The 24,388-nt window shown below is 68.4% G+C and overlaps 1 protein-coding gene across 1 annotated transcript; it reads right to left on the bottom strand.

Moving 5' to 3' along the window:
• Window positions 1–259: 259 nt before the first annotated feature.
• ACAP1 (ArfGAP with coiled-coil, ankyrin repeat and PH domains 1) lies at window positions 260–24,388 on the bottom strand. Its single transcript, XM_065569290.1, is given in 27 exon segments — window positions 260–991; window positions 1,289–1,338; window positions 1,466–1,576; window positions 1,840–1,949; window positions 2,036–2,220; window positions 2,945–3,111; window positions 3,380–3,474; window positions 3,714–3,783; window positions 5,208–5,346; window positions 5,529–5,558; window positions 5,649–5,698; window positions 10,256–10,354; window positions 10,548–10,648; window positions 10,865–10,916; window positions 11,182–11,294; window positions 12,105–12,179; window positions 13,380–13,473; window positions 14,737–14,783; window positions 15,923–15,991; window positions 15,993–16,107; window positions 16,595–16,653; window positions 17,356–17,405; window positions 17,780–17,903; window positions 21,231–21,256; window positions 21,259–21,287; window positions 24,020–24,038; window positions 24,041–24,388. Coding segments are annotated over 27 exon segments (2,211 nt in total). The 5' UTR covers window positions 24,072–24,388; the 3' UTR covers window positions 260–890.

Raw genomic sequence — 24,388 nt, 5'->3', positions numbered from 1 at the left:
TTCTCTCCCCAGCTCTGGGAGGGGAGTGGGGGCTGGTGGGTTGGAGCAGTGGGGCGGGTGAGACGCTGCCCCCTCCAGCCACTAGGGTCAACGCCGCCACCTGGTGGGGAGATGGAGAAACAGGCGACGAAACTAGCACTGCTGTGGCTACAGGATCCCTGTGTAATCCGCTGCCCCACCCCAGAGGTGGACGCATCTCAGCGCCGGGCGAGGGGTCCCTGTGTCACCAGCTGCCCCGCCCCAGAGGTGGAAGCAGAAGTTGATATTGCAGCCTGGTCTGTTTATTGCATGCCAGCTTTGTACAGATGCCCAGATCTCCCGCTGCTCCCCCTTCCCCTCCATTCAAAGACGGGGTCCCCCCACCATGCCTCAACCGGAGGAGGGGAGCCATGTGCATGTATATGGGGGGTTAAAACAATGAACAGGGAGGATGGTCCCATAGAAATAATAAATAGGATGGGTGGGGATATGGGATTAGCCCTATAAACGGGGGGGGTGGTATCTGGGGGCCAGAAGGGGGGCCAGGGAGAAGCCCCTCCCCATAATGGAGGTGGGGGCAGGGATAAGCCCCTGCCTTATAATGAGGGGGCGATCTGGGGGCATGTGATGGGGGGCAGAAGAGGGGGCGATGGGAGATTGGCCCCTATCCCCTATTGCCCCCATCCAAGAGTCACAGCAGAAGAATGGGGGGGATTATGGTCATTAAGAAAGCAGCCCAGGGGCGGCGGAGGGGGGGGGGAAGAAATCCCTGCTGCTTCGCTGCCCCTCCCAGCCGGGGAAGGGGGAGGAGCCAGGGGTGGGGGAGGGGATCCCCAGGAGGGGATCCCCCCCCCGCCGCACACACACACACACACACACGGTGGCACGGTGGTGCCCCCCCAGGGGGGGCGCTAGAGGGTGGTGAGTTTCAGGTCTCGGCGGGTCAACTTCTCGGGATTGTCGGACGCCATCAGGGAGAAGTCCCGAAAGATGTCGAGGTAGGTCTCGTCGCCTGGGAGGGCAAAGGGCGTAGGAGTGGGGCAAGGTGCCCCCCAGTCCCGCCCCGCAGCCCCCTACCAGCCCAGCCCTGCCCCCCCAGCTCTGCCCTACAGCCCCCTCAGCCCTGCCGGTGCCCCTCACTCCCAACCCACAGTCCCCTACCAGCCCAGCCTTGCCCCCCCAGCTCTGCCGGTGCCCCCCAGTCCCACCCCACAGCCCCCTGCCCCCCCACAGCTCTGCTGGTGCCCCCCATTCCCACCCCACAGCCCCCTGCTAGCCCAGCCCTGGGCCCCAAAGACAAGACACCCACCTGACTGTCCCTGCGCGACCTCCGCCTCCCGCATCTTGGCCAGCCGCAGCCTGCAGGGAGGTGGGAAGGGCAGAAAATGAGACAAGTTCCCCTCCCCCATCTCCCTGCTTCACCCCTCCCCCTCCATCAGCATCGCCCACCCCCACCACCCCAACCCGGGGGGGGGGGGCGACTTACAGGGTGACAATATCAGCGTTGGCCGTGTCTATGGCGATGGAGAGCGGGTCCTTCCCCTCCATGTCGACCGCGTTCAGATTGGCCCCCCGCTTGAGGAACAGGCAGGCCAGCCTATCAGAGAGCAGAGCCGTGAGAGGCGGGCGATGGGGAGGGGCAAGGTCACCCATCCAGGTGGGGAATACGGCACCGGTCCTGCTTAGCTTCGCCGCTGGGGCACCCGAGGGGTGGCGGGTGCCACCAGTGTGTCTGTGCTGGTGCCACTGCGCCATCTAGTGGCCAGGTGCGGAACAGCAGCCCCCATGAATTACCCATCCTGGCTGGGTGGGCCCAAGCCCCCCTGACCTATTGGGTGGGCCTCAGCCCCCCTGACCTACCCAGTGTGGCCCAGGATGGTGGCGTGGTGCAGGGGCCCCTGCCCGGCACTGTCCGCCTGGTTGACGTTGGCTCCGTTCTGCAGCAGAAACTCGCAGGCCAGCAGGGAATTCTGGGAACGGGGAGAGGCAGAGTGAGCCGGGGCACAAGGTGTTAACACCCCCGCCAGCTAAGCCCCACCGCGTTCCCTGCACCTACCGCAGCCACGGCCTGCAGCAGGGGGGTCCGGCTGTCCTCGGCAGTGTTGACCCAGTTGACGTCGGCGCCATGGGCCAGGGCGTCGGCCATGGTGGGCAGGTTCTGGTGGCCAGCGGCCCAGTAGAGCAGCGCCCCTGGGTGGAGGCTGCGCAGGTCTTCAGGGGGGGAGCCGGCCTCCCCCGGCTCTGGAGCGGGGCAAAGAGGGGGGGGGGGGGGGCGCTGTCAGGGACAGGGGGCCACCCGGCCATGTCCACCAGGCTAATCCGGCCACGCGTCCCCCCCCCCAACCTAGCCACACTGCCCCCCACAGCCACACGTCCCCCACACCCAGCCACACATCCCCCCACAGCCACACGTCCCCCCCAGTAGCGTAGCTAGCGGGGTGCAGGGGAAGCAGCCACTTCCCCTGCCTTTCCAAAAGCGGCCGGAGGAGCAGGGGAGGGCGCGGCATGCGGCCTGCAGCCACGGCCGGAGGAGCGGGGTGGGGGGGGCCACGGAGGTGGCACGGCAGGGCCGGAGGAGTCGGGGGGGGGGAAGGGGCGGTGCGGCCGGAGGAGGAGCCAAGGGGGCGTGGCCAGAGGAGGAGCCAAGGGGGAGCGCCTTTTTTATGTTTGCTTCCCCTTCTCTTAGAAGCTGGCTACGCCACTGGTCCCCCCCACCCACACGTCCCCCACAGCCACACGTCCGCCCAACCCAGCCACACGTCCCCCCGCCCAGCCACACCGCCCCCCATGGACACACGTCCCCCACACCCAGCCCCCCACAGCCACTCAGCCTGCCACAGCCACACATGCCCCCACACCCAGCCACACATCCCCCCCACCCAGCCACACCGCCCCCGCTGAGCCCTACACTCCCCCCACGGGATCCCCCCTCCCCTGGATCCTAACCCCCTCCCCCATCAGGTACCTGCAGCCCGGCTAACGCTGCCCGGTTTGGGCTTGAGGGGGGGTCGAGGGAGCCGGTCCCGGTCGGGGAGGCCCCGGCGCCCCACCCGGCTCAGCCGTGCCTCCGGCAACTTGGTGATGAATTTCTTCTCCACGTATTTGGCCCGGATCCAGCTCTCCTTCTCCGCCCTGTTGGGGGAACCCAGGGAGGGGGTGAGATGGGGCAGCCGCCCCTAGTGGGGGGGGGCACACAGCCTTGTGCAGGGGGGTTGTGGACGGGGGGGGTCTCACCATGAGCCAGCCAGGCTAGGGGAGGGGCCAGGGGGGCGCTGGGGAGGGAGGTGGGCGGGGGCAGGGCCAGGGGGCCTCACTGGGAGCTGCCGAGCTGGGGGAGGGGCCCGGAGGAGGGGCCGGAGGGTTCAGGGGGGCGCTGGGGGGAGGGCCGGGGGGGCCTCACCGGGAGCAGCCGGGTTGGGGTCTCTTGACGGTCATCTCATCCACACGCGCCTCGTAGATGCGGTTCAGGGCTCCGTTCCCCAGTTCGCACATCAGCTGGGGGTGGGTGGGAAGGGACACATGGGGGGGGCAGTCATAATCCAGATGTTGACCCCTCCCTCCCCCCCAGCCCTGACCCCCCATCCACGGGAGGCCCCGGCCCAGCAACCGGACCCCGTGACCCACCAATGTGCAGGGGTCGGCGACTCCCTAGGCAAACAGCCCTCTCCCCTGCCCCCCCGCTTAAACCCACCCCCCACGGCCCCTTTTGAGTGATTCCCTCCCCGCATCATTACCTTGACGAGCTCCGGCTCCCAGGAGTCGAGCGTCAGGGAGCGAACCTTGGAGAAATGGACCCCCAGGCTCCTGTGACAGAGAACAGGGGGGTGGGGTCAGCCAGGGGGGCTCAGAGGGGACCCCCCTGGCTGCCCCCCAATGCCCATGGGCACCAGAGCTCTCGATGGCCAGGCTGGTGGGGAACGGGGAGATCAGTGGGCGGGGGCGCGGTACCGGTGGATGCAGGGGAAGAGGGGCAGGGGGAGATCGGGGGTAGTGGGGGGATGGGGGTGCAGTGAGGGGCCAAGGGGGGCTCAGGGGGCCAGGAGTGCTATGGGCGGGCAGGGGGGTACCGGAGGGCTCAGGGCAGTACCAGGGGGGCTCAGGGCGATACCGGTGGATGCCGGAGCACTCGAAGCAGAGCGTGATGCCCAGGCGGGGGGGAGCAGGGGCAGATCGGGGTTCGGGAGGGCAGTGGGGGGCTCAGGGGGATACCAGGGGGGCTCAGGGGGGTACCAGGGGGGCTCAGGGGGGTACCGGTGGATGCCGGAGCACTCGATGCACAGCGTGATGCCCAGGCGGGGGGAGCAGGGGCAGATCGGGGTTCGGGAGGGCAGTGGGGGGCTCAGGGGGATACCAGGGGGGCTCAGGGGGGTACCGGTGGATGCCGGAGCACTCGATGCACAGCGTGATGCCCAGGCGGGGGGAGCAGGGGCAGATCGGGGTTCGGGAGGGCAGTGGGGGGCTCAGGGGGATACCAGGGGGGCTCAGGGGGGTACCAGGGGGGCTTAGGGGGGGTACCGGTGGATGCCGGAGCACTCGATGCACAGCATGATGCCCAGGCGGGGGGAGCAGGGGCAGATCGGGGATCGGGAGGGCAGTGGGGGGCTCAGGGGGATACCAAGGGGGCTCAGGGGGGGTACCAGGGGGGCTCAGGGGGGGTACCGGTGGATGCCGGAGCACTCGATGCACAGCGTGATGCCCAGGCGGGGGGAGCAGGGGCAGATCGGGGTTCGGGAGGGCAGTGGGGGGCTCAGGGGGGTACCAGGGGGGCTCAGGGGGGTACCAGGGGGGCTTAGGGGGGTACCGGTGGATGCCGGAGCACTCGATGCACAGCGTGATGCCCAGGCGGGGGGAGCAGGGGCAGATCGGGGTTCGGGAGGGCAGTGGGGGGCTCAGGGGGATACCAGGGGGGCTCAGGGGGGTACCAGGGGGGCTTAGGGGGGTACCGGTGGATGCCGGAGCACTCGATGCACAGCATGATGCCCAGGCGGGGGGGAGCAGGGGCAGATCGGGGATCGGGAGGGCAGTGGGGGGCTCAGGGGGATACCAAGGGGGCTCAGGGGGGTACCAGGGGGGCTCAGGGGGGTACCGGTGGATGCCGGAGCACTCGATGCACAGCGTGATGCCCAGGCGGGGGGAGCAGGGGCAGATCGGGGTTCGGGAGGGCAGTGGGGGGCTCAGGGGGGTACCAGGGGGGCTCAGGGGGGTACCAGGGGGACTCAGGGGGGTACCGGTGGATGCCGGAGCACTCGATGCACAGCGTGATGCCCAGGTTGATGCTGGCCCACTCGGGCGCGGGCTCCCGGCAGTCGCAGCACTGTGCGTTCCCCTCCAGCCGCTGCACCTGGTCCAGCACCCGCTTGTCCCCGCCTGCCCGCGGGCTCCGGCCCGACGCCTCCAGGGTGCCAGCCACCAGCGAGGCCGGGCGCTCCGGGTGCTGGGGGGGGGGGGCGGCAGGGTTAGGGGGCTGCTTGGGCCGTTCGCTCTCCACCTGCAGCCCCCCCTTCCCCACGGTGCACCCCCTTCCCACAGCCCCCTGTTCCTTCCCCCACAGCGCCCCCGTTCTCCCACGGTGCCGCCCGCTCCGCACCCGCAGCCCCCCCTCCCCCCACAGCGCCCCCCGTTCTCCCACGGTGCCGCCCGCTCCGCACCTGCAGCCCCCCCCTTCCCACACAGCGCCCCTGTGACGAACTGGGCCTGTTCTCACTGTGGGCTGTGAATGCTGACAGGGGAGTGTGGCGAGGATAGTCTGCATTGCGGGATGGGAGACGGCCCGAGGGCGCATACCTGAGTGTGTAACACGAGAACCCAGGAAGGGGTTGAAGGCCAGGTGACTCCTGAGCCCTGGAAACTGAACAAAGGCGGTGGGAGGGGTCGCTGAAGGCAGAGTGTGGGAAGCAGGCTGGAGAGATGGCTGGGAGGCAGAGATGGCTCTGACCTCCCAAGGGGGGCTGGGCTGGGATGCCCTGGGACCCCAAGATGGACCTAACTGAGGGGGTCCCTGTTGTCTGTGCCTGCAAGACCTGTCTTGGACTGTATTCCTGTCATCCAAATAAACCTTCTGCTTTACTGGCTGGCTGAGAGACATGGTGAATCGCAGGAAGCCGGGGGTGCAGGGCCCTGAGTCCCCCAATACTCCGTGACAACTGGTGGCAGCGGTGGGATCTACTGCACCCCGTGGACGGCGCTTCCTGCAGTAAGTGACTGGGGAGCAGTAAAACGAAGGGGGATTGACGGGGACCAGGCGTGCTGAAGAGTGAGAGAGAGACGGTTATTACCCCTGGGAGTGTGTGACCAGCGAGAAGGACTTTTGCAGTAACAGGGTCCCCCGGGGGGATCGCAGTGAGTGGTCCCAGGGGCGGAGGAGTCTGCAGCTCGACCCTGGCAGAGAGGTGGTGACCTCGAGAAGGGCCGGCACACTAGGGGTCCCCCTGGGAACTGTGGGGAGCTGTGAGCACACAGGCCGGTGAGTGGCCAGCAGGAAGATGTATGCCAAGCGGCTTAAGAGCGACCTGGTGGAGCTGTGCAAGCAGAGGGGGCTGCGCAGTGGGAGGCTCACCAAAGAACAGCTCATTGCCCGGCTGGAGGCGGAAGATCGCGCGAATGAACTGATCCCTGTCTCTGAGGGAAGCAGCCTGGCAAATGCAGCGCAGGCACCAGAGTCTGTCCCAGCTGGGAGTGGTCAGCCGGCTGCTGAGGGCTTCCCGAGACCCCTCCTTCCTATGCCTAGGGGAAGGGTGGGGAGGAGCCCAGCAAATACCGAAGGCGCCGTGACCCCCCCGGCCAGCAGGGGATCCTCCCGGCGAAGCTCGCCGGCCAGCAGAGGATCCTCCCGGCGACGTTCGGCATCCGTGGAGCGGAATTGGCTGGAATGGGAGAAAGAGCTAAAACTGAGAGAGCTGGAGGATCGTGAACAACAGAGACAGCATGAAGAGAGACAGCGTCAGCATGAACGGGAGGAGAAAGAGAGACAGAGACAGCATGAAGAGAGACAGCGTCAGCATGAACGGGAGGAGAATGAGAGACAGCGTCAGCATGAACTGGAACTGGCGAGGCTGAGGGGCAGCGAACCCCCGGCTGCGGTGAGTGAGGGGGGACCCAGGACTACACGGAGCTTTGATAAGTGCATCCTGGCCCCACGCAAGGAGGGGGAGGACATGGATGACTTCCTGGAGGCCTTTGAGACGGCCTGCGAGCTGCACCGGGTTGATCCCGCGGACAGACTCCGGGTCCTTACCCCCTTACTGGACCCCAAAGCCGTGGCATTGTACCGCCAACTGGAAGAGGCAGAGAAAGGGGACTACGAACTATTCAAAAAGGCCCTGCTACGTGAGTTTGGGCTGACTCCTGAGATGTACCGGGAAAGGTTCCGGAGTCAGGATAAAACCCCTGAGATCTCATATCTGCAACTAGCCGTCCGCATGGAAGGAGACGCCAGCAAGTGGGCTGATGGGGCCCAGACGAAGGAGGACCTGGTCAAACTGCTGGTACTGGAGCAACTGTATGAGCGGTGCCCATCCGACCTGAGGCTGTGGTTGGTGGACAGAAAGCCAGAGAACCCGCGACATGCAGGCCGGCTGGCCGATGAGTTCATAAAGAGCCGGTCAGGAGATAAAAGGGAGGAGTCCCAAAGGAGCAGTCCCACCACAACGCAGAGAGAGAGTCACCATGGGACCTCCCCGTGGGAAAATACAGAAAAACCCCATCAGAGGGGAACATCCGGCGTCAGGACCATCCGACCCACTCAAGGGGACCCATGGGACATGGGCTGCTACCACTGTGGCCAAAAAGGCCACATACGGGCCCAGTGCCCCAGGCTCAGGGACAGGCTGAGCAGACCGAACCCACAGAGGGTTGACTGGGTAAAGACCCAGCCCGGCGAGAGGCAGCATTCCCAGGGAAGGGGGGCTGGCAGAGTACCACCTGCTAAGGAGGGAGGAGAGCTCCAGGCTAGCTCCTCTAGGGGGCTGGATGCTCCAGATTCAGGGTTTTTGGTTTATACGGTAGGCGCAGGGCTGTCCCTCCGGAGAGAGTACCTTGTTCCCCTGGAGGTGGATGGGAGGAAGGTCAGTGGATACTGGGATACGGGCACAGAGGTGACGCTGGCCCGGCCCGAGGTGGTGGCCCCAGATCAGGTGGTGCCCAACGCCTACCTGACCCTAACGGGGGTGGGCGGAACACCAGTCAAAGTGCCCGTGGCAAGGGTACACCTGAAGTGGGGGGCCAAGGAGGGCCCCAAGGATGTGGGGGTACACCCGTATTTGCCCACTGAGGTATTGAGGGGGGGGACCTGGAGAACTGGCCAAGCAACCCCCAAAGGGCACTGGTTGTGACCCGCAGTCAGAGCCGGCGAGGGGCACTGCGCCCTGGCCTTGGGGGGGGGTGCCTTGCCTGAGGCGCAGGACCCTAACCTGGTGGGGAGGGAACACCCAGGGACACGGCTCAGGGAGGCTGCAGCTTCAGACCCAGCCGGCGGGAGAGAGCAGGTGGCCATCCCTGTCCCAGCTGCTGAGTTCCAGGCCGAGGTGCAGAAAGATCCCTCCTTGCGGAAGATAAGGGACCTGGCCAACCTCAATGCGGTACAGACCATGGGACGAGGTGGCCGGAAAAGGTTCCTGTGGGAGAAGGGGTTCCTGTACCGAGAATGAGCTCCCCCAGGGAAAATGGGGTCAGGGGGGATCAGGAGGCAGCTGGTGGTACCCCAGAAGTATCGCCGCCAGCTGCTGTGCCGGGCCCATGACATTCCCCTCTCAGGGCACCAGGGAACCTGGCGTACCCAGCAGAGGCTGCTACGGAGCTTTTACTGGCCTGGGGTCTTTGCTACTGTCCGATAGTACTGCCGATCCTGTGACCCCTGTCAGAGCGTGAGGAAGGCCCGGGACAAGGGGAAAACAGCTTTAGGACCCTTGCCCAGCATAGAGGAGCCTTTCCAGAGGGTGGCCAAGGTTAAAAGGGCGGCTCTAAACCAAGAGAGCCCAAAGCACAGACCTCCAGACTGGAGCGCTGGGAGAAGACCCCAACCCAGTTGGAGCCCCAGGGGTATGGGGATGGGGAAAGGGCACAGGCCGCATAAACCTTCCCACATGCGAACTGCGAGTGCCATCGAGCACCCCCGACCTAAGGGGGGGGCGTGAAACTGGAGGGGCCTGGTGTAATTCTCCCCAAGGAATGGGAGGGATGCTGGGGCATCCATGGGAACGGGGGTAGATTCGAACTTCCCCGGGTCACTGGCTAAAGTGACCCGGCTCAGTTCGGTCTCGAAGGGGGGAGAGATGTGACGAACTGGGCCTGTTCTCACTGTGGTCTGTGAATGCTGACAGGGGAGTGGGGCTGGGATAGTCTGCATTGGGGGATGGGAGACTGACCAACGGAGAATACCTGAGCATGTAACATGAGAACCCAGGGAGGGGTTGAAGGCCAGGTGACTCCTGAGCCCTGGAAACTGAACAAAGGCTGTGGGAGGGGTCGCTGAAGGCAGAGGGCTGGAAGCGAGCTGGAGACATGGCTGGGAGGCAGAGATGGCTCTGACCTCCCAAGGGGGGCTGGGCTGGAATGCCCTGGGACCCCAAGCTGGACCTAACTGAGGGGGTCCTGTTGTCTGTGCCTGCAAGACCTGTCTTGGACTGTATTCCTGTCATCCAAATAAACCTTCTGCTTTACTGGCTGGCTGAGAGACATGGTGAATCGCAGGAAGCCGGGGGTGCAGGGCCCTGAGTCCCCCAATACTCCGTGACAGCCCCCCGTTCTCCCACGGTGCCGCCCGCTCCGCACCCGCAGCCCCCCCTCCCCCCACAGCGCCCCCCGTTCTCCCACGGTGCCGCCCGCTCCGCACCCACAGCCCCCCCTCCCCCCACAGCGCCCCCCGTTCTCCCACGGTGCCGCCTGCTCCGCACCCGCAGCCCCCCCTCCCCCAACAGCGCCCCCCGTTCTCCCACGGTGCCGCCCGCTCCGTACCCGCAGCCCCCCCCCAGACCAGATAAGGGATCTCCAGCTGCCTCTGGCTGAAGGCGGAGGCCATGGCGGGAGTGGGAGAGTCCCCGGGGGGGTCCGTACCTGGCCGGGGGGCTCGGCCCGCCCCTGGCTGGAGGCAGAGGGGATGGGGGTGTCCCTGGGGGGGTCCGTACCTGGCCGGGGGGCTCGGCCCGTCCCTGGCTGGAGGCAGAGGGGATGGGGGTGTCCCTGGGGGGGTCCGTACCTGGCCGGGGGGCTCGGCCCGCCCCTGGCTGGAGGCGGAGGGGATGGGGTGTCCCCGGGGGGGGTCCGTACCTGGCCGGGGGGCTCGGCCCGCCCCTCGCTGAAGGCCGAGGCGATGCTGTTCTGCACGGCCGTCAGCCAGGCCTGCTGGTGTCTGTCCGAGTCGGCCTGCAGCAGGCAGCTCCTGGGGGGGGGAACACGGGGCGTTGGGGGGGGGGCTCCATGAGGCCCCCTCCCCCCAGCCAGGGGGGCGGGAGGCCCAGCTTGAGCAGGGGGAGAGGAAGCGGGTGATGGGGGGGGGACTGGGGAGGAGCAGCGGGGGGGGGGGCAGGGGCTTGGCACTGACGTGGGTGGCGCGGGGGGGGGGCAGGACTCACTTGGAGGGGGACACGACTTCGAAGCAGAAGCGCCGCTCGTGGTCGGGGCAGGGTTTGACGGTGCAGAGCCGCAGATCTTCCACCACCACCGTCAGCACGTCCTGGGGGGGGCAGAGAGATGGCACCCCATAGCCCCCCAAAACCTGCCTCCAGGGGGGGCAGAGAGCAAAGCCCCCCCTCAACACCCCCAGGCACCCTGAGACCAGCCCCCCTCCCCACTACAGAGAGATAGTACCCCAAACTCACCCCTGGCCGGGCCCCGGGCCCCCCACTCCTGGGGGGGCCCCCCAAGCCCACCCCCAAAGGCCCCCACTCACCTTGGCCCGTTTCTGATACACCAGCTGATTGCTCTGGATGGAGAACCAGCGCCTGGCGGAGAGCGGGGGGGCTGTCAGTGGGGGGAGGGGTTCGGGGCGCACAGCCCCCCATCGGGGGGGGAGTGCCATAAGGGGGAGGGGAGGGGGGAGGGGAAGGAGGTGGGTTAGGGGGGCACGTGTGGGTCTCCGGGCCCCCCGGACAGATTCGGATGCTCATGGGGGACAGGGGAGTCGGGAGAGGCGTGGGGGGAATTAAGGGGGCAGTGGAATTGGGGGGGCGTGGGGGGAACTGGGGGGGGAAAGGGGGGGTCTCTGACCTGCTCCATGTCTTGAAGGCATTGCTGGCTCGCTTGTAGAGGTACCCCTCCATCACCACCCCGTCCGGCGCCTCCCCGCGCCCCTCCAGCACCGCCTCGTCCTGGGACAGGTCCTGGGGGCGGGCAGGGCCGTCACTGGGAGGGCACAGCCCCGCCCGCCTCCCTCCACAGCCCTCGCCCTGGGGCTCCGCCCCCAGCCACAGCCCCGCCCCCACCCCACGGTCCCGCCCCCGCTCTCCCAGCTGCAGCCCCGCCCCCACTGCACCAAGCCCCGCCCCCACCCCGCCAGCCCTGCCTCCAACCCCAGGGTCCCGCCCCTTCTCTCCTAGCTGCAGCCCCGCCTCCGCCCCACCAGCCCTACCTCCACCTCCAGGGTCCCACCTTCCCAGGGCCCCATGCCCCAGGCCCCCCCTGAAGCAGAACTGCCCATACACCACCAGCCCCAGCCAGCCTCCCCGTCCCATGACCCCGCCCCCACCCCGCCAGCCGCAGCCCCGCCCCCACCCCGCCAGCCCCGCCTCCAACCCATCAGCCGCAGCCCCACCTCCACCCCACCGAGCCCCGCCTCCACTCCGCCAGCCACCACCCCACCTCCACCTGCGCCTTGCTCCCCTACCCAAGCATCGCCCCCACCCACCCCAGACCTTGCCTCATCAGCCGCTGCCCCCCTCGCCCCATAGCCAGCCCTGCTCCCCGCCCACAACCCCCCAGGGCTCACCTCCCCCATACCTAGCCCCCACCCCGGTATATTCCCCCAGCCGTGCCCTCTTTGGCCCAGGCCCCACCCCTCCATACATTAGCCACACACCCTGCCCATAGGCTCCTCCTACTGCACCCCGTAGCTGTCTCTCCCCAGAAGGCCCCACCCATACCCACCCACCAGAGGCCCCCTCCCCCGACACCTGCCCCCAGCTCTCCCCCACCTTCTGTTTGATCATGGCGTGTCTCTGCTCCATGTCCCGCTTCTCCCGCGCCGACTCCAGGACCAGCTGGTGCAGCTGTGGGGGGCAAAGGATGGCGGGTGAACACCCCAGATACCCCCCGCCCCGGCCATGCACGGGGCTGGGAACCAGGACTCCTGGGTTCTCTCCCCAGCTCTGGGAGGGAAGTGGGGGCTGGTGGGTTAGAGCAGGGCGGGCTGGGAGCCAGGACTCCTGGGTTCTCTCCCCGGCTCTGGGAGGGGAGTGGGGACTGGTGGGTTAGAGCAGGGGGGCTGGGAACCAGGACTCCTGGGTTCTCGCCCCACAGTTTCTGCGCCTGGCATTTGAGCTCTGTTGATTTTGCCACACCCCCCCACACCCCTCTTAACATCTGGGCTGGGAGGGGACCAAGCCTGCATCCCGCCTCCTCACCGCCCGAGCAGGAACCCCCCCAAGTCGGGGGGGGGGGGGTCAGAGGTCACAGAGCAGGAAACCTGAAGTGAAAACAGGAAGCGGCCGAGTGAGTGTCAAACTTGGCAGCTGCTGTAGTTGGTTATGGGGGGGGGGTGAAATCGCCCCCAGGTGAACACCTCCCCCCCACAGCTGCTAGATCCAGGGGGTCTGATCCCCCCATAGGCCCCATTACTTGCCCACCATGCAGCCTATGACCTCCCGCCAACAGCCCCCCCCGACACTGTATTCCCCCCCCCCCCACTAACCCCACCAGCCCACTCTTCCCTCCAGAGCCAGGGAGAGAACCCAGGAGTCCTGGCTCCCAGCCCCCCCTGCTCTAAACCCACCAGCCCCCACTCCCCTCCCAGAGCTGGGGAGAGAACCCAGGAGTCCTGGCTCCCAGCCCCCCCCTGCTCTGACCCCACCAGCCCCTATTCCCCCTCCCAGAGCCGGGAAGAGAACCCAGGAGTCCTGGCTCCCAGCCCCCCCCCCCCCCCCGCTCTGACCCACCAGCCCCCATTCCCCATCCCAGAGCCGGGGAGAGAACCCAGGAGTCCTGCACCCACCTGGCCGAGGTGGGCCCGGAGGCCACGGACGCAGGCTCCCCGGGGCGGGGCCCTGTTCTCCGGGCAGAGGAGCCCCCGGGCCCCGCGCCGCCGGCTGGGATGTGAGCGCCGGCATCCTGTCTGCTGCATGGCCCCCGGTGGGAAGTCACCGCCCCCCCGCTTGGCCCCGCCCTCCCCGGCCTCCTCTGGCCCTGCCCGCATCCCCCCATATCCCTCTGCACCCCACCCACCCCAGTCCCCCCTGCCCAGGTCCCCCCACCTGGGCGGCCAGTTCCCGGCGATATTTCTCCAGCTGCTGTGTCAGTCGGTGCCCCTGCTCCAGGCAGCAGGCCTGGGCCTCCATCACCGCCAGGCATCTGGGGGGCAGACGGGGGGGTCACGGCCTGGCAACGCACTGCCCCCGTTCCCCATCCCACAGCCTCGCTTCCTGCCCCCCCATTCCCATCGCACAGCCCCCTTCCTGCCCCTCTGCACTGCCCCCCACTCTGAACCCCCCACCCACAGCCCCCCGTACTGCCGCCCGAGCCCCCATCCCACCCCCCCTCCCTGCTCCTCCACATTGCCCCCCACTCTGAACCCACCATCCCACAGCCCCCCTTCCTGCCCCTCTGCACTGCCCCCCACTCTGAACCCCCCACCCCACAGCCCCCCGTACTGCCGCCCCGAGCCCCCATCCCACCCCCCCCTCCCTGCTCCTCCACATTGCCCCCCACTCTGAACCCACCATCCACAGCCCCCCTTCCTGCCCCTCTGCACTGCCCCCCACTCTGAACCCCCCACCCCACAGCCCCCCGTACTGCCGCCCCGAGGCCCCCCATCCCACCCCCCCCTCCCTGCTCCTCCACATTGCCCCCCACTCTGAACCCACCATCCCACAGCCCCCCTTCCTGCCCCTCTGCACTGCCCCCCACTCTGAACCCCCCACCCCACAGCCCCCCATACTGCCCCCATCCCTCCTTCTGCCCCTCCTCACTGCCCCACCCCGAGTCCCCATCCCACAGCCCCGCCTTCTTGACCCTCCACACTGAACCTCCCACCCACAGCCCCCCGTACTGCTGCCCCGAGCCCCATCCCACAGCCCCCCTTCCTGCCCCTCTGCACTGCCCCCCACTCTGAACCCCCCACCCCACAGCCCCCCCATACTGCCCCCCATCCCCATCCCCCCCTTTCTGCCCCTCCTCACTGCCCCCACCCGAGTCCCCATCCCACAGCCCCGCCTTCCTGCCCCTCCACACGAACCTCCCACCCACAGCCCCCCGTACTGCCGCCCCGAGCCCCCATCCCACACCCCCCTCCCTGCTCCTCCACATTGCCCCCCACTCTGAACCCACCACCCCACAGCCCCCCGTACTGCCCCCCCAAGTCTCCATCCCACAGCCCCCCTTCCTGCCCCTCTGCACTGCCTCCACCCTGCCCCCTCCCCCACCCACCTCCGATGGCTCCCCACACCCTGCCCAGCCCCCCAGATACAGACCCCCCCAGGACTCCCCCCACACCTCCTGCCCCCAGTGATCTCCTCCCCCACAGACCCCAATCCCTCCATCTTACCTCACAGCCCCCCTGCTCCCAGAACCCCCCCCCGCCCCCCACAGCCCCCCCCCCCCATCACCCGACTCACAAATTGGAGGATCTCAAACTTCTTCTTGGACTGGATCACGTTGATCTGGGGGGCGGGAGGGGGGGAGGGGGGGCAAGTCAGTGGGTTAATTCTGGAGCAAACAAGGGGGGGGCTGATCCCCCCCCCCCCAGCTCTCCACTCCCAGCCCCGGGAACCAGCCCCCTCGCCCCCTCCCCCCTCCAGTCCTAGGAAGCCCCAGTTCCAGAGACACCAACCCGTCGCCTGCTCCCCCAGTTCCAGCCCCATCCCAGGGCTCTCTGCTCCCCAGATACCTCCCACCCCAGACCTCTCCCCCTTCCCCCCAGATCTCCCAGGGCCCCCCCCACCTCGGCCCCTCTGCCTTCCCTGCTCCCCAGATTCCCCCCTCCCCAGGCCCCTCCCTTTTATCTGTCCCCCCAGTTCCCCCCCACACCCCAGGCCCCTCTCCCTTCCCTGCCCCCTAGATCCCACGACAGCCCGGGCCCCTCTCCCTTTCCGGCCCCCCACAACCCCACCAGTCCCAGACTAGGCACACAAAACCCAACACCCTGGCCCCGCCCTCCTCCAAGACCCCGCCCAGGCCCGCCCCTTCCCAGGGCACCGCCCCCTCGCTCGCTCGCGCCACCCTCCCTCACTCGATCATTTTCACCGGGCTGGGGCAGGGGATTGGGGTGCAGGGGGGGCTGAGGGCTCCGGTTGCGGGTGGAGGCTGGGGATGAGGAGTTGGGGGTGCAGGAGGGTGCTCCGGGCTGGGATTGAGGGGTTCGGAGGGTGGGAGGGGGATCAGGGCTGGGGGCAGGGGTTCGGGGTGCAGGAGGGTGTTGGGGGCAGGCTCCAGGCGGCGCTTACCTTAAGCAGCTCCCGGAAGCAGCCAGCACGTCCCTCCTCCCGGCTCCTATGCGGAGGGGCAGCCAAGCAGCTCTGCGCACTGCCCCCTCCACAGGCGCCGCCCCCGCAGCTCCCATTGGCTGCGGTTCCTGGCCAATGGGAGCTGCAGGGGTGGCACTTGGGGCGGGGCCAGCGCATGGAGCCCCCTGGCTGCCCCTCCGCGTAGGAGCCGGAGGGGGGACGTGGCGGCTGGTTCCTGGGAGCCTGCCGGGTCGCTGACCGGACACTCAACCACCTGGTCGGTGGTGCTGACCAGATCCGCCAGGGACCTTTTCCAACACACCCGATCCCAGACACACTCGTGCGCCGGTGCCCACCTGGAGGACGTAGTCGAGGGCGCGGGCGCGGGCGCTGGTGCGGGCAGCCTGCAGGGCCAGGGCGGCCTCCCTCTGCCTCGTGCTGCTTCCGGCGCGGCACCTCGGCGTTGTGGTGCAGGGCGCTGGCCAGCCCCTCACTTCCCCGCTCGAACTCCTTCCGTGCCTCCTTGAACCGCTTCACGTCCCTGGGACAGCAAGGGGTCAGGGAGACCCCAAACCCAGACCCCCCCCAAACCCGGCCCCTTGCTGCCCCCTCAAACTCCTTCTGCGCCTCCTTGAACCGCTTTACGTCCCTGGGACAGCGGGTGGGTCAGGGGGACCCCAAAAACCAGCCCTCTCAAACCCAGCCCCCCAAACCCAGCTCCTCGCTGCCCCCCTAACCCAGAATCGGTGCCCCCACCTCCATCCAACCCCCCCAGCACCCAGCCTGCCTCCCCACCCCCAACCCAAAATCCAGCCCCCTCCCCCCCACTCCAGACGCCTCATCCTAAATCCACCCAGCCCCCCCATCACCAGGGCACCCCCACAACGCCCCCCTTCATCTGTTTCCCAACTCTCACACCCCCACACACAGCCCTAACCATCTACCCTGCCCCTCCCCCAAACTGTCCCTCCCAGATACCCCTGGGAAGCCCCCCCATCCTCCTGCCCCCTCTGCCCCCCCAAACTCACTCTTTCACCAGGGTATAGATGTGCTGCCGGGATGAGTGCTGGGTGCTGTCCAGAAGCTCCTGCAACGAGCCGGGAAAGGGGGGGTCAGAGATTGGGGGGCTCAGCGGTGAGAGATTGGGGGACTGGGGAGAGAGGAAGGAGGGGATCAGATTGGGGGGAACGGGTTGGGCGAGGGAGAAGGGGTCAGTGATTGGGGAGCCCAGGGAGAGAGGAAGGAGGGGGGTCAGAGATTGGGGGGAACCCCCAGAGAGAGGAAGGAGGGGATCAGAGATTGCGGGGGCCTGGGGAGAGAGGAGGGAGGGGGGTCAGAGATTGGGGGAACCCCCAGAGAGAGGAAGAAGGGGGTCAGAGATGGGGGGGCCTGGGGAGAGAGGAAGGAGGGGGTCAGATTGGGGGGAACCCCCAGGGGGAGGTAGAGGGGGTCAGAGATTGGGGGGAACCCCCAGGGGGAGGGAGAGGAGGTCTGAGATAGTTGGGGGGGCCCTGGGAGAGATCAAGCCGGATGACACTTCTTGGGGTTCACCCCCACACCTCCAAATCAGTAAAGGTGCTGGGGGGGGGCATTGGGGAATGGGGTCCCAAGGAGGTGGGGGCTGGACCAGGGCAGGTGGGAGGGGAAGAGGGGGCCCCCAGGGGGAAGGGGGCAGAGATGGGGGCAGAGAAGCCTAGAGCAGGATGGAGGTGGGGGGCCAGCTGGGAGGGGGAGGAGTCAGAGGTGTTGGGGGGCAGGGCCTGGGGGCGAGTAGGGGCGCATCTCTCACCACTTGGTTGTCAATCATTTGGTTGAGGCTGTCGGAGAATTTTTCCAGCACTCCTGGGGGGCAGAAAGAGGGGCAGAAGGTGAGTGAGGGGCTGATAGGGCCCCGTCCAGGTCCCCCTGAATCGGCCCCACCCCCAGCCCCAGATCCCCTGAATCGGCCCCACCCCACCCCCAGCTTCAGCCCAGCCCCATGGCCCCATGCCCCCCCCAGCCCCAGATCCCCCTGAATCGGCCCCACCCTACCCCAGCTTCAGCCCAGCCCCACGGCCCCATGCCCCCCGCCAGCCACAGATCCCCCTGAATCGGCCCCACCCTACCCCCAGCCCCAGATCCCCCTGAATCGGCCCCACGCCCCCCCAGCCCCAGATCCCCCTGAATTGGACCCCCAGGCCCCCCCAGCCTGGCCAGGGTGGGGGTGGGGAGACTCACGCTCATCATGGCGTCCCCCTGGGCGTGCTGGGACAGGTCGCGCACCCCGCCGACGAAGGCCTTGCTGGCCGCGCAGTACTGACGCCCCGAATCCAGCATGGCCCCACACAGCTTCAGCAGCTGCCAGGGAAATGGGGGGCGGGGTCAGCCACATGCAGCCCGGGCCCCCCCCCTTGTACCTCCCCCCCCGGGGTCAGCCACATGCAGCCCGGGCCCCCCCCTTGTACCTCCCCCCCGGGGTCAGCCACATGCAGCCCGGGCCCCCCCCTTGTACCTCCCCCGCCGGGGTCAGCCACATGCAGCCCGGGCCCCCCCCTTGTACCTCCCCCCCCCCGGGGTCAGCCACATGCAGCCCGGCCCCCCCCTTGTACCTCCCCCCCCCCCCCCGGGGTCAGCCACATGCAGCCCGGGCCCCCCCTTGTACCTCCCCCCCCCGGGGTCAGCCACATGCAGCCCGGGCCCCCCCCTTGTACCTCCCCCGCCCCCGGGGTCAGCCACATGCAGCCCGGCCCCCCCCTTGTACCTCCCCCCCCCCCCGGGGTCAGCCACATGCAGCCCGGGCCCCCCTTGTACCTCCCCCCCGGGGTCAGCCACATGCAGCCCGGGCCCCCCCCTTGTACCTCCCCGCCGGGGTCAGCCACATGCAGCCCGGGCCCCCCCCTTGTACCTCCCCCCCCCGGGGTCAGCCACATGCAGCCCGGCCCCCCCCTTGTACCTCCCCCCCCCCCCGGGGTCAGCCACATGCAGCCCGGGCCCCCCCTTGTACCTCCCCCCCCGGGGTCAGCCACATGCAGCCCGGCCCCCCCTTGTACCTCCCCCCCCGGGGTCAGCCACATGCAGCCGGGCCCCCCCCTTGTACCTCCCCCCCCGGGGTCAGCCACATGCAGCCGGCCCCCCCTTGTACCTCCCCCCCCCCGGGGTCAGCCACATGCAGCCCGGGCCCCCCCCTTGTACCTCCCCCCCCGGGGTCAGCCACATGCAGCCGGGCCCCCCCCTTGTACCTCCCCCCCCCGGGGTCAGCCACATGCAGCCCGGGCCCCCCCTTGTACCTCCCCCCCCCCGGGGTCAGCCACATGCAGCCTGGGCCCCCCCTTGTACCTCCCCCTCCCCCCGGGGTCAGCCACGCGCAGCCAGGCCCCCCCTTGTACCTCCCCCCCCGGGGTCAGCCACATGCAGCCCGGGCCCCCCCCCTTGTACGCCCCCCCCCGGGGTCAGCCACATGCAGCCTGGGCCCCCCCTTGTACCTCCCCCCCCCGGGGTCAGCCACATGCAGCCCGGGCCCCCCCCTTGTACCTCCCCCCCCCCCCCCCCCCCCCCCCCGGGGTCAGCCACATGCAGCCCGGGCCCCCCCCTTGTACCTCCCCCCCCGGGGTCAGCCACGCGCAGCCTGGCCCCCCCTTGTACTCCCCCCCCGGTGTCAGCCACGCGCAGCCAGGCCCCCCCTTGTACCTCCCCCCCCGGGGTCAGCCACATGCAGCCCGGGCCCCCCTTGTACCTCCCCCCCCGGGGTCAGCCACGCGCAGCCCGGCCCCCCTTGTACCTCCCCCTCCCCGGGGTCAGCCACGCGCAGCCCGGGCCCCCCCCTTGTACCTCCCCCCCCGGGGTCAGCCACGCGCAGCCCGGCCCCCCCTTGTACCTCCCCCCCCCCCCGGTGTCAGCCACGCACAGCCCGGGCCCCCCTTGTACCTCCCCCCCCCGGGGTCAGCCACATGCAGCCCGGGCCCCCCTTGTACCTCCCCCCCCGGGGTCAGCCACGCGCAGCCAGGCCCCCCTTGTACCTCCCCCCCCGGGGTCAGCCACATGCAGCCTGGGCCCCCCTTGTACCTCCCCCTCCCGGGGTCAGCCACGCGCAGCCCGGTCCCCCCCCTTGTACCTCCCCCCCCGGGGTCAGCCACGCGCAGCCCGGCCCCCCCTTGTACCTCCCCCCCCCCGGGGTCAGCCACGCGCAGCCCGGGCCCCCCTTGTACCTCCCCCCCGGGGTCAGCCACGCGCAGCCCGGCCCCCCCTTGTACCTCCCCCCCCCGGGGTCAGCCACGCGCAGCCAGGCCCCCCCTTGTACCTCCCCCCCGGGGTCAGACACGCACAGCCAGGCTCCCCCTTGTACCTCCCCCCGAACCAATGCCCCCCTCCATCCCCCAGAACCAGCCCCCTGCCCTCATCCAGCCCCACAGAAGCAGCCCCCCACCTTCCATCCAGCCCCTCAGAACTAACCCCACTGCCCTCCATCCAGCCCCCCCGAACTAACCCCACTGCCCTCCATCCAGCCCCCAGAACCATCCCCGCAGAACCATCCCCTCACCTTCCATCCAGCCCCCCCAGAACCAGCCCCACCCTGCCTCCATCCAGCCCCAGAACCAGCCCCCACCCACCATCCAGCCCCCCCAAAACCAGCTCCACCCTGCCCCCATCCAGCCCCCAAGAACTAACCCCACTGCCCTCCATCCAGCCCCCCAGAACCAGCCCCATCCCTCCATCCAGCCCCAGAACCAGCCCACACCCACCATCCAGCCCCCTCCAGAATCAGACCCGACCCACCATCCAGCCCCTCCAGAACCAGCCCGACCCTCCATCCAGCCCCCCCAGAACCAGCCCCCTGCCCTCCATCCAGCCCCCCCAGAACCAGCCCCTTGCCCTCATCCAGCCCCACTGAACCAGCCCCCCACCCACCATCCAGCCCCCTCCAGAACAGGCCCCACTCTCCATCCAGCCCCAGGGTCGTCCGGGGGGGGGGCAAGTGGGCAATTTACCCCAGGCCACGGGCCCCGCAGGGGCCCCCATGAGAATATAGTATTCTATAGTATTGCAACTTTTTTTAATGGAAGAGGCCCCCAAAATTGCTTTGCCCCAGGCCCCCTGAATCCTCTGGGGGGCCTGTGCAGCCCCCCAGAACTAACCCCACTGCCCTCCATCCAGCCCCTGATCCACCCCTCCCCAGAACCAGCTCCCCACCCTCCATTCAGCCCCCCCAGAACCAGCCCCTGCCTTCCATCCAGCCCCTGCCTTCCATCCAGCCCCCAGAACCAGCCCCCCGCCTTCCATCCAGCCCCCCAGAACCAGCCCCCCACCTCCATCCAGCCCCCCACCCACTATCCAGCCCCCCAGAACCTGCTCCCCACCACCATCCAGCCCCCCACCAGAATCAGCCCCCAACCCTCCATCCATCCTCCCAGAACCAGACCCACCCTGCCCTCCATCCAACCCCCAGAACCAGCCCCCTGCTCCCATCCAGCCCCCAGAACCAGCCCCCTGCCCTCCATCCAGCCCCCTGCCCTCCATCCAACCCCAGAACCAGCCCCTGCCCTCCATCCAGCCCCCCAGGACCAGCCCCCTGCCCTCCATCCAGGCCCCAGAACCAGCCCCCTGCCCCCATCCAGCCCCCCAGGACAGCTCTGTGGACGCCAGGATGCCTGGGTCCCATCCCCTCCCCCCCACACACACACACCTCACCTTCTCCAGACGAGTCTCCAGCTCAAGACATCACACTCCACCCCCTCGACGGCAGCCCTGGGGGGGGGGACAGGGTTAAAGGAGGATCTGGGGGTCGCTAACAGCCCCCCACACCCTCCCACAGCACGGGGAGGGGGGCACTTTGTTACCGTAGGGTTACCCCAGGAATCGCTGGAGCGGGCGCCCCGTGGGGGGGGGGGCGCTGGGGAAATGATCAGGGTCCCAGGGGGCAGGGACAGTGGGGGGGGTGTGCTACAGGGAGGGGTGGGGTTGGTGGGGGGTGTGCCCTGGGGGGTCGACTGCTGGGGGGCCATTTGGGGGCCATGGGGAGGGTGGGGGACATCAGGACTCATTAGGAGATGGGGGGGCTCCTGGGGGCGTCAGGGCCCAATGGGGCAGGGGACAGGGCTCCTGGGGGCTGAGGAAGGAGAGGTACTTTTTTCGGGGGGGGGTAAATCGGCAGCACCCATCCCCCCCCCCCCCCCCCCCCCCGCCCCAGGAGCCGCCTTTCGCTCTCCCTTGCGGTCGCTTCTTTCCGGCTGGCCCTGCTACCTTCTTCAGCCCCACAACCACTTCCCGTCACACACACACACACACCCGTCTCCTGGCAACCCCCCCACACCGGTTACCGTGACAGCATGGACGGGAGGGGGGGGCGGGGACCATTTTGGAAATGGAAAAAATAAACCCTGCAAAACCACCTATGACGCAAGCAGAGAGGATCATGGGAGACGCGCTCTCTGGGGCGGGGAACGGGGCAGGGGCCTGTCCCCTCTAGGGGGCGCCGGCTCCCACCCGGCCCCAGGGCAGGGACTGGCTGGCGCAGGGGGCCAAGATGGCTCCCAGCCATCCCAGCATGCACTGGGGGCCTCGCGCCCTCCTCCCGCACCCCAAAAAGGAGGGTGGGGGAGGGAAGTGGCAGCAGATTTGGGGGGGAGGTGGGGAAAGTGGTCAGCCCCCTCTCCGCCCTGGTATCGGGGCGGGGGGCTGGCTGGGAGAGAGAGACACACCCAAGGGGGACATGATGTGTGTGTTTGTGTGTGTGTGTGTATGAGAGAGATTCAATACACACACACAGAGAAGGGGGACATGGTGTGTGTGTTTGTGGGCGTGTGGAGAGAGAGATTCAATACACACACACACAGAAGGAGGACATGGGTGTGTGTGTGTGAGATAGAGCAAGGGATACCCCCGAGGGACATAGATCTCAGGGGGGGGGGTGTAGCTACGCCCCGTCCCCCAAGCGGCACCGGGGTGTGGGGACGTAGCCAGGCGGGCACAGCCGTGCTTGGCACCTGGCTACAAACCCCTCCCCGCCCCCCTGGTCCTGCTGGGCCCTGATCTCCATGTGTGTATGTGTCCCTCCATCCTCTGCCCCAGAGCCCTGATCCCCGTGGGGAGTGGGGCCCTGTGTGTCCATCCCTCTGTCCCCTGATCCCCACTGGGGGGGGGTGGCTGTGTGTGTCCGTCCCTCTGTCCCCTGCCCCCAGGTCCCTGATCCCTATGGGGGCCGTGTGTGTCCGTCCCTCTGTCCCCTGCCCCAGAGCCCTGATCCCCATGGGGAGTGGGGCCGTGTCCTGTCCGTCCCCTGCCCCAGGGCCTGATCCCCTCGGTGTGTGTGTGTATGTGTGTGTCCATCCCTCCGTCCCCTGCCCCAGGGCCTTGATCCCCATGGGGGGGGGGGGCGTGTGTGTCCATCCCTCTGTCCCTGCCCCCAGGGCCCTGATCCCCGGAGGGGGAGCTGTGTCTTCCCCGCCCCCAGTTGCTCATCCTCTCCGGCCGCAGCTCTGGTTTCCGGCCCTTCGGGTTGCGCAGCACCTTGCGCACCGGCCGCTTCCTCCACCCCCCGCTTCAGGATGTGTGTGTTTGTGTGGGGAATCTCATGCCACATGGGCAGGGCCGGCTCCAGGGTTTTTGCCGCATCAAGCGGCGCAAAAAAAAAAAAAAAAAATAAAACCTGCGTTCGCGATCTGCGGCGGCAATGCGGCGGGAGGTCCTTGGCTCCGAGCGGGAGTGAGGGACCGTCCGCCGAATTGCTGCCGATAGTTGGTCGTGCCGCCCCTCTCCGGAGTGGCCGCCCCAAGCACCTGCCTGCCAAGCTGGTGCCTGGAGCCGGCCCTGCACGTGGGCTCCCTGGTGTCTGGAAGACACACGCAGGAAACGTGGGCTATGAGCGGGAGTGGGGTGCAGGCTGCATGGGAGGGGAGACATGGGGGGGCAGGGAAGAGCAGAAGGATGGATGATGTGTGCTGGGGGGGACACCTGGAGAGGGGGTAGGGGGTGAGTGGAGTGGAGGACTACAGGGGGGTGGCATAGAGGGCAGGTGAGGGGGTCACCTCACAGCCCCCCAGTACCCCTCCCCCAAGACAAGGGGATCACCCCTCAGTTTCACCCCGAGAAAGATGCCTCCCGGCCCCCCACCTCCAGGCTCCCCCCCACCGAGAGATTAAATTGGGGGGCTGTTTGGCCGAGGGGTTCCCCCACAGCTCAACCTGCCCCCCCAATATAACCAGCTTGGGAACAGCCTGCTCCCCCCCAAAAAAAAATAACCAGATTTACAGCATTTACACTGCTCCAGGCCCCCCTACAGAGCCGTGGAGCCACCAGCCCCCCACCCCTGTTCTTGCTTCCGCCCCGGCACGGCTTGGCACCAACGCCAGAGGCGCACGGTGAGATGCGTAAAAGCGCACAAGCCGCCCCGGGGGAAGAGGAGGTTGGAGACCAGTGGGTGGAAGGAGAACCGGCACCGGGACCGAACCGGACTGCCCCGCCCCAGCGAGAGGACCCACCTGAACCGGGGAGAGTCTTCAGACACTCCTCGAAGTCCAGTTTCACCGTCATCCTGGACGGAGGGAGAGAACCAGCCACGGAGGTTCGGGCTCCCCGGCACGGCCCGGCCCGGAGAAGGCTCTGAAACCACCCGAGCGCCTTGGGGAGAGAGGCAAAAAGCAGCCCTGGAGCGCGCCGCGCAAGGAGGCACCAATACCACCAGCCCTGCCCGGGGTGCGGAGACAGGAGAGAGCGCACGGCTCCCGGCGGCCCCGCCCTGCGCCCCGCCTCGGGGAGGGGACCCAGGGCGCAGGGGGAGTCGCGGAGCCCAGCCCCGCCTCGGGGAGGGGACCCAGGGCGCAGGGGGAGTCGCGGAGCCCAGCCCCGCC

Source organism: Chrysemys picta, chromosome 16 (genome assembly GCF_011386835.1).
Source record: "Chrysemys picta bellii isolate R12L10 chromosome 16, ASM1138683v2, whole genome shotgun sequence".
In the NCBI taxonomy this organism is placed as follows: Eukaryota; Metazoa; Chordata; order Testudines; family Emydidae; genus Chrysemys; species Chrysemys picta.
This window is presented reverse-complemented; position numbering and strand designations above follow the sequence as displayed.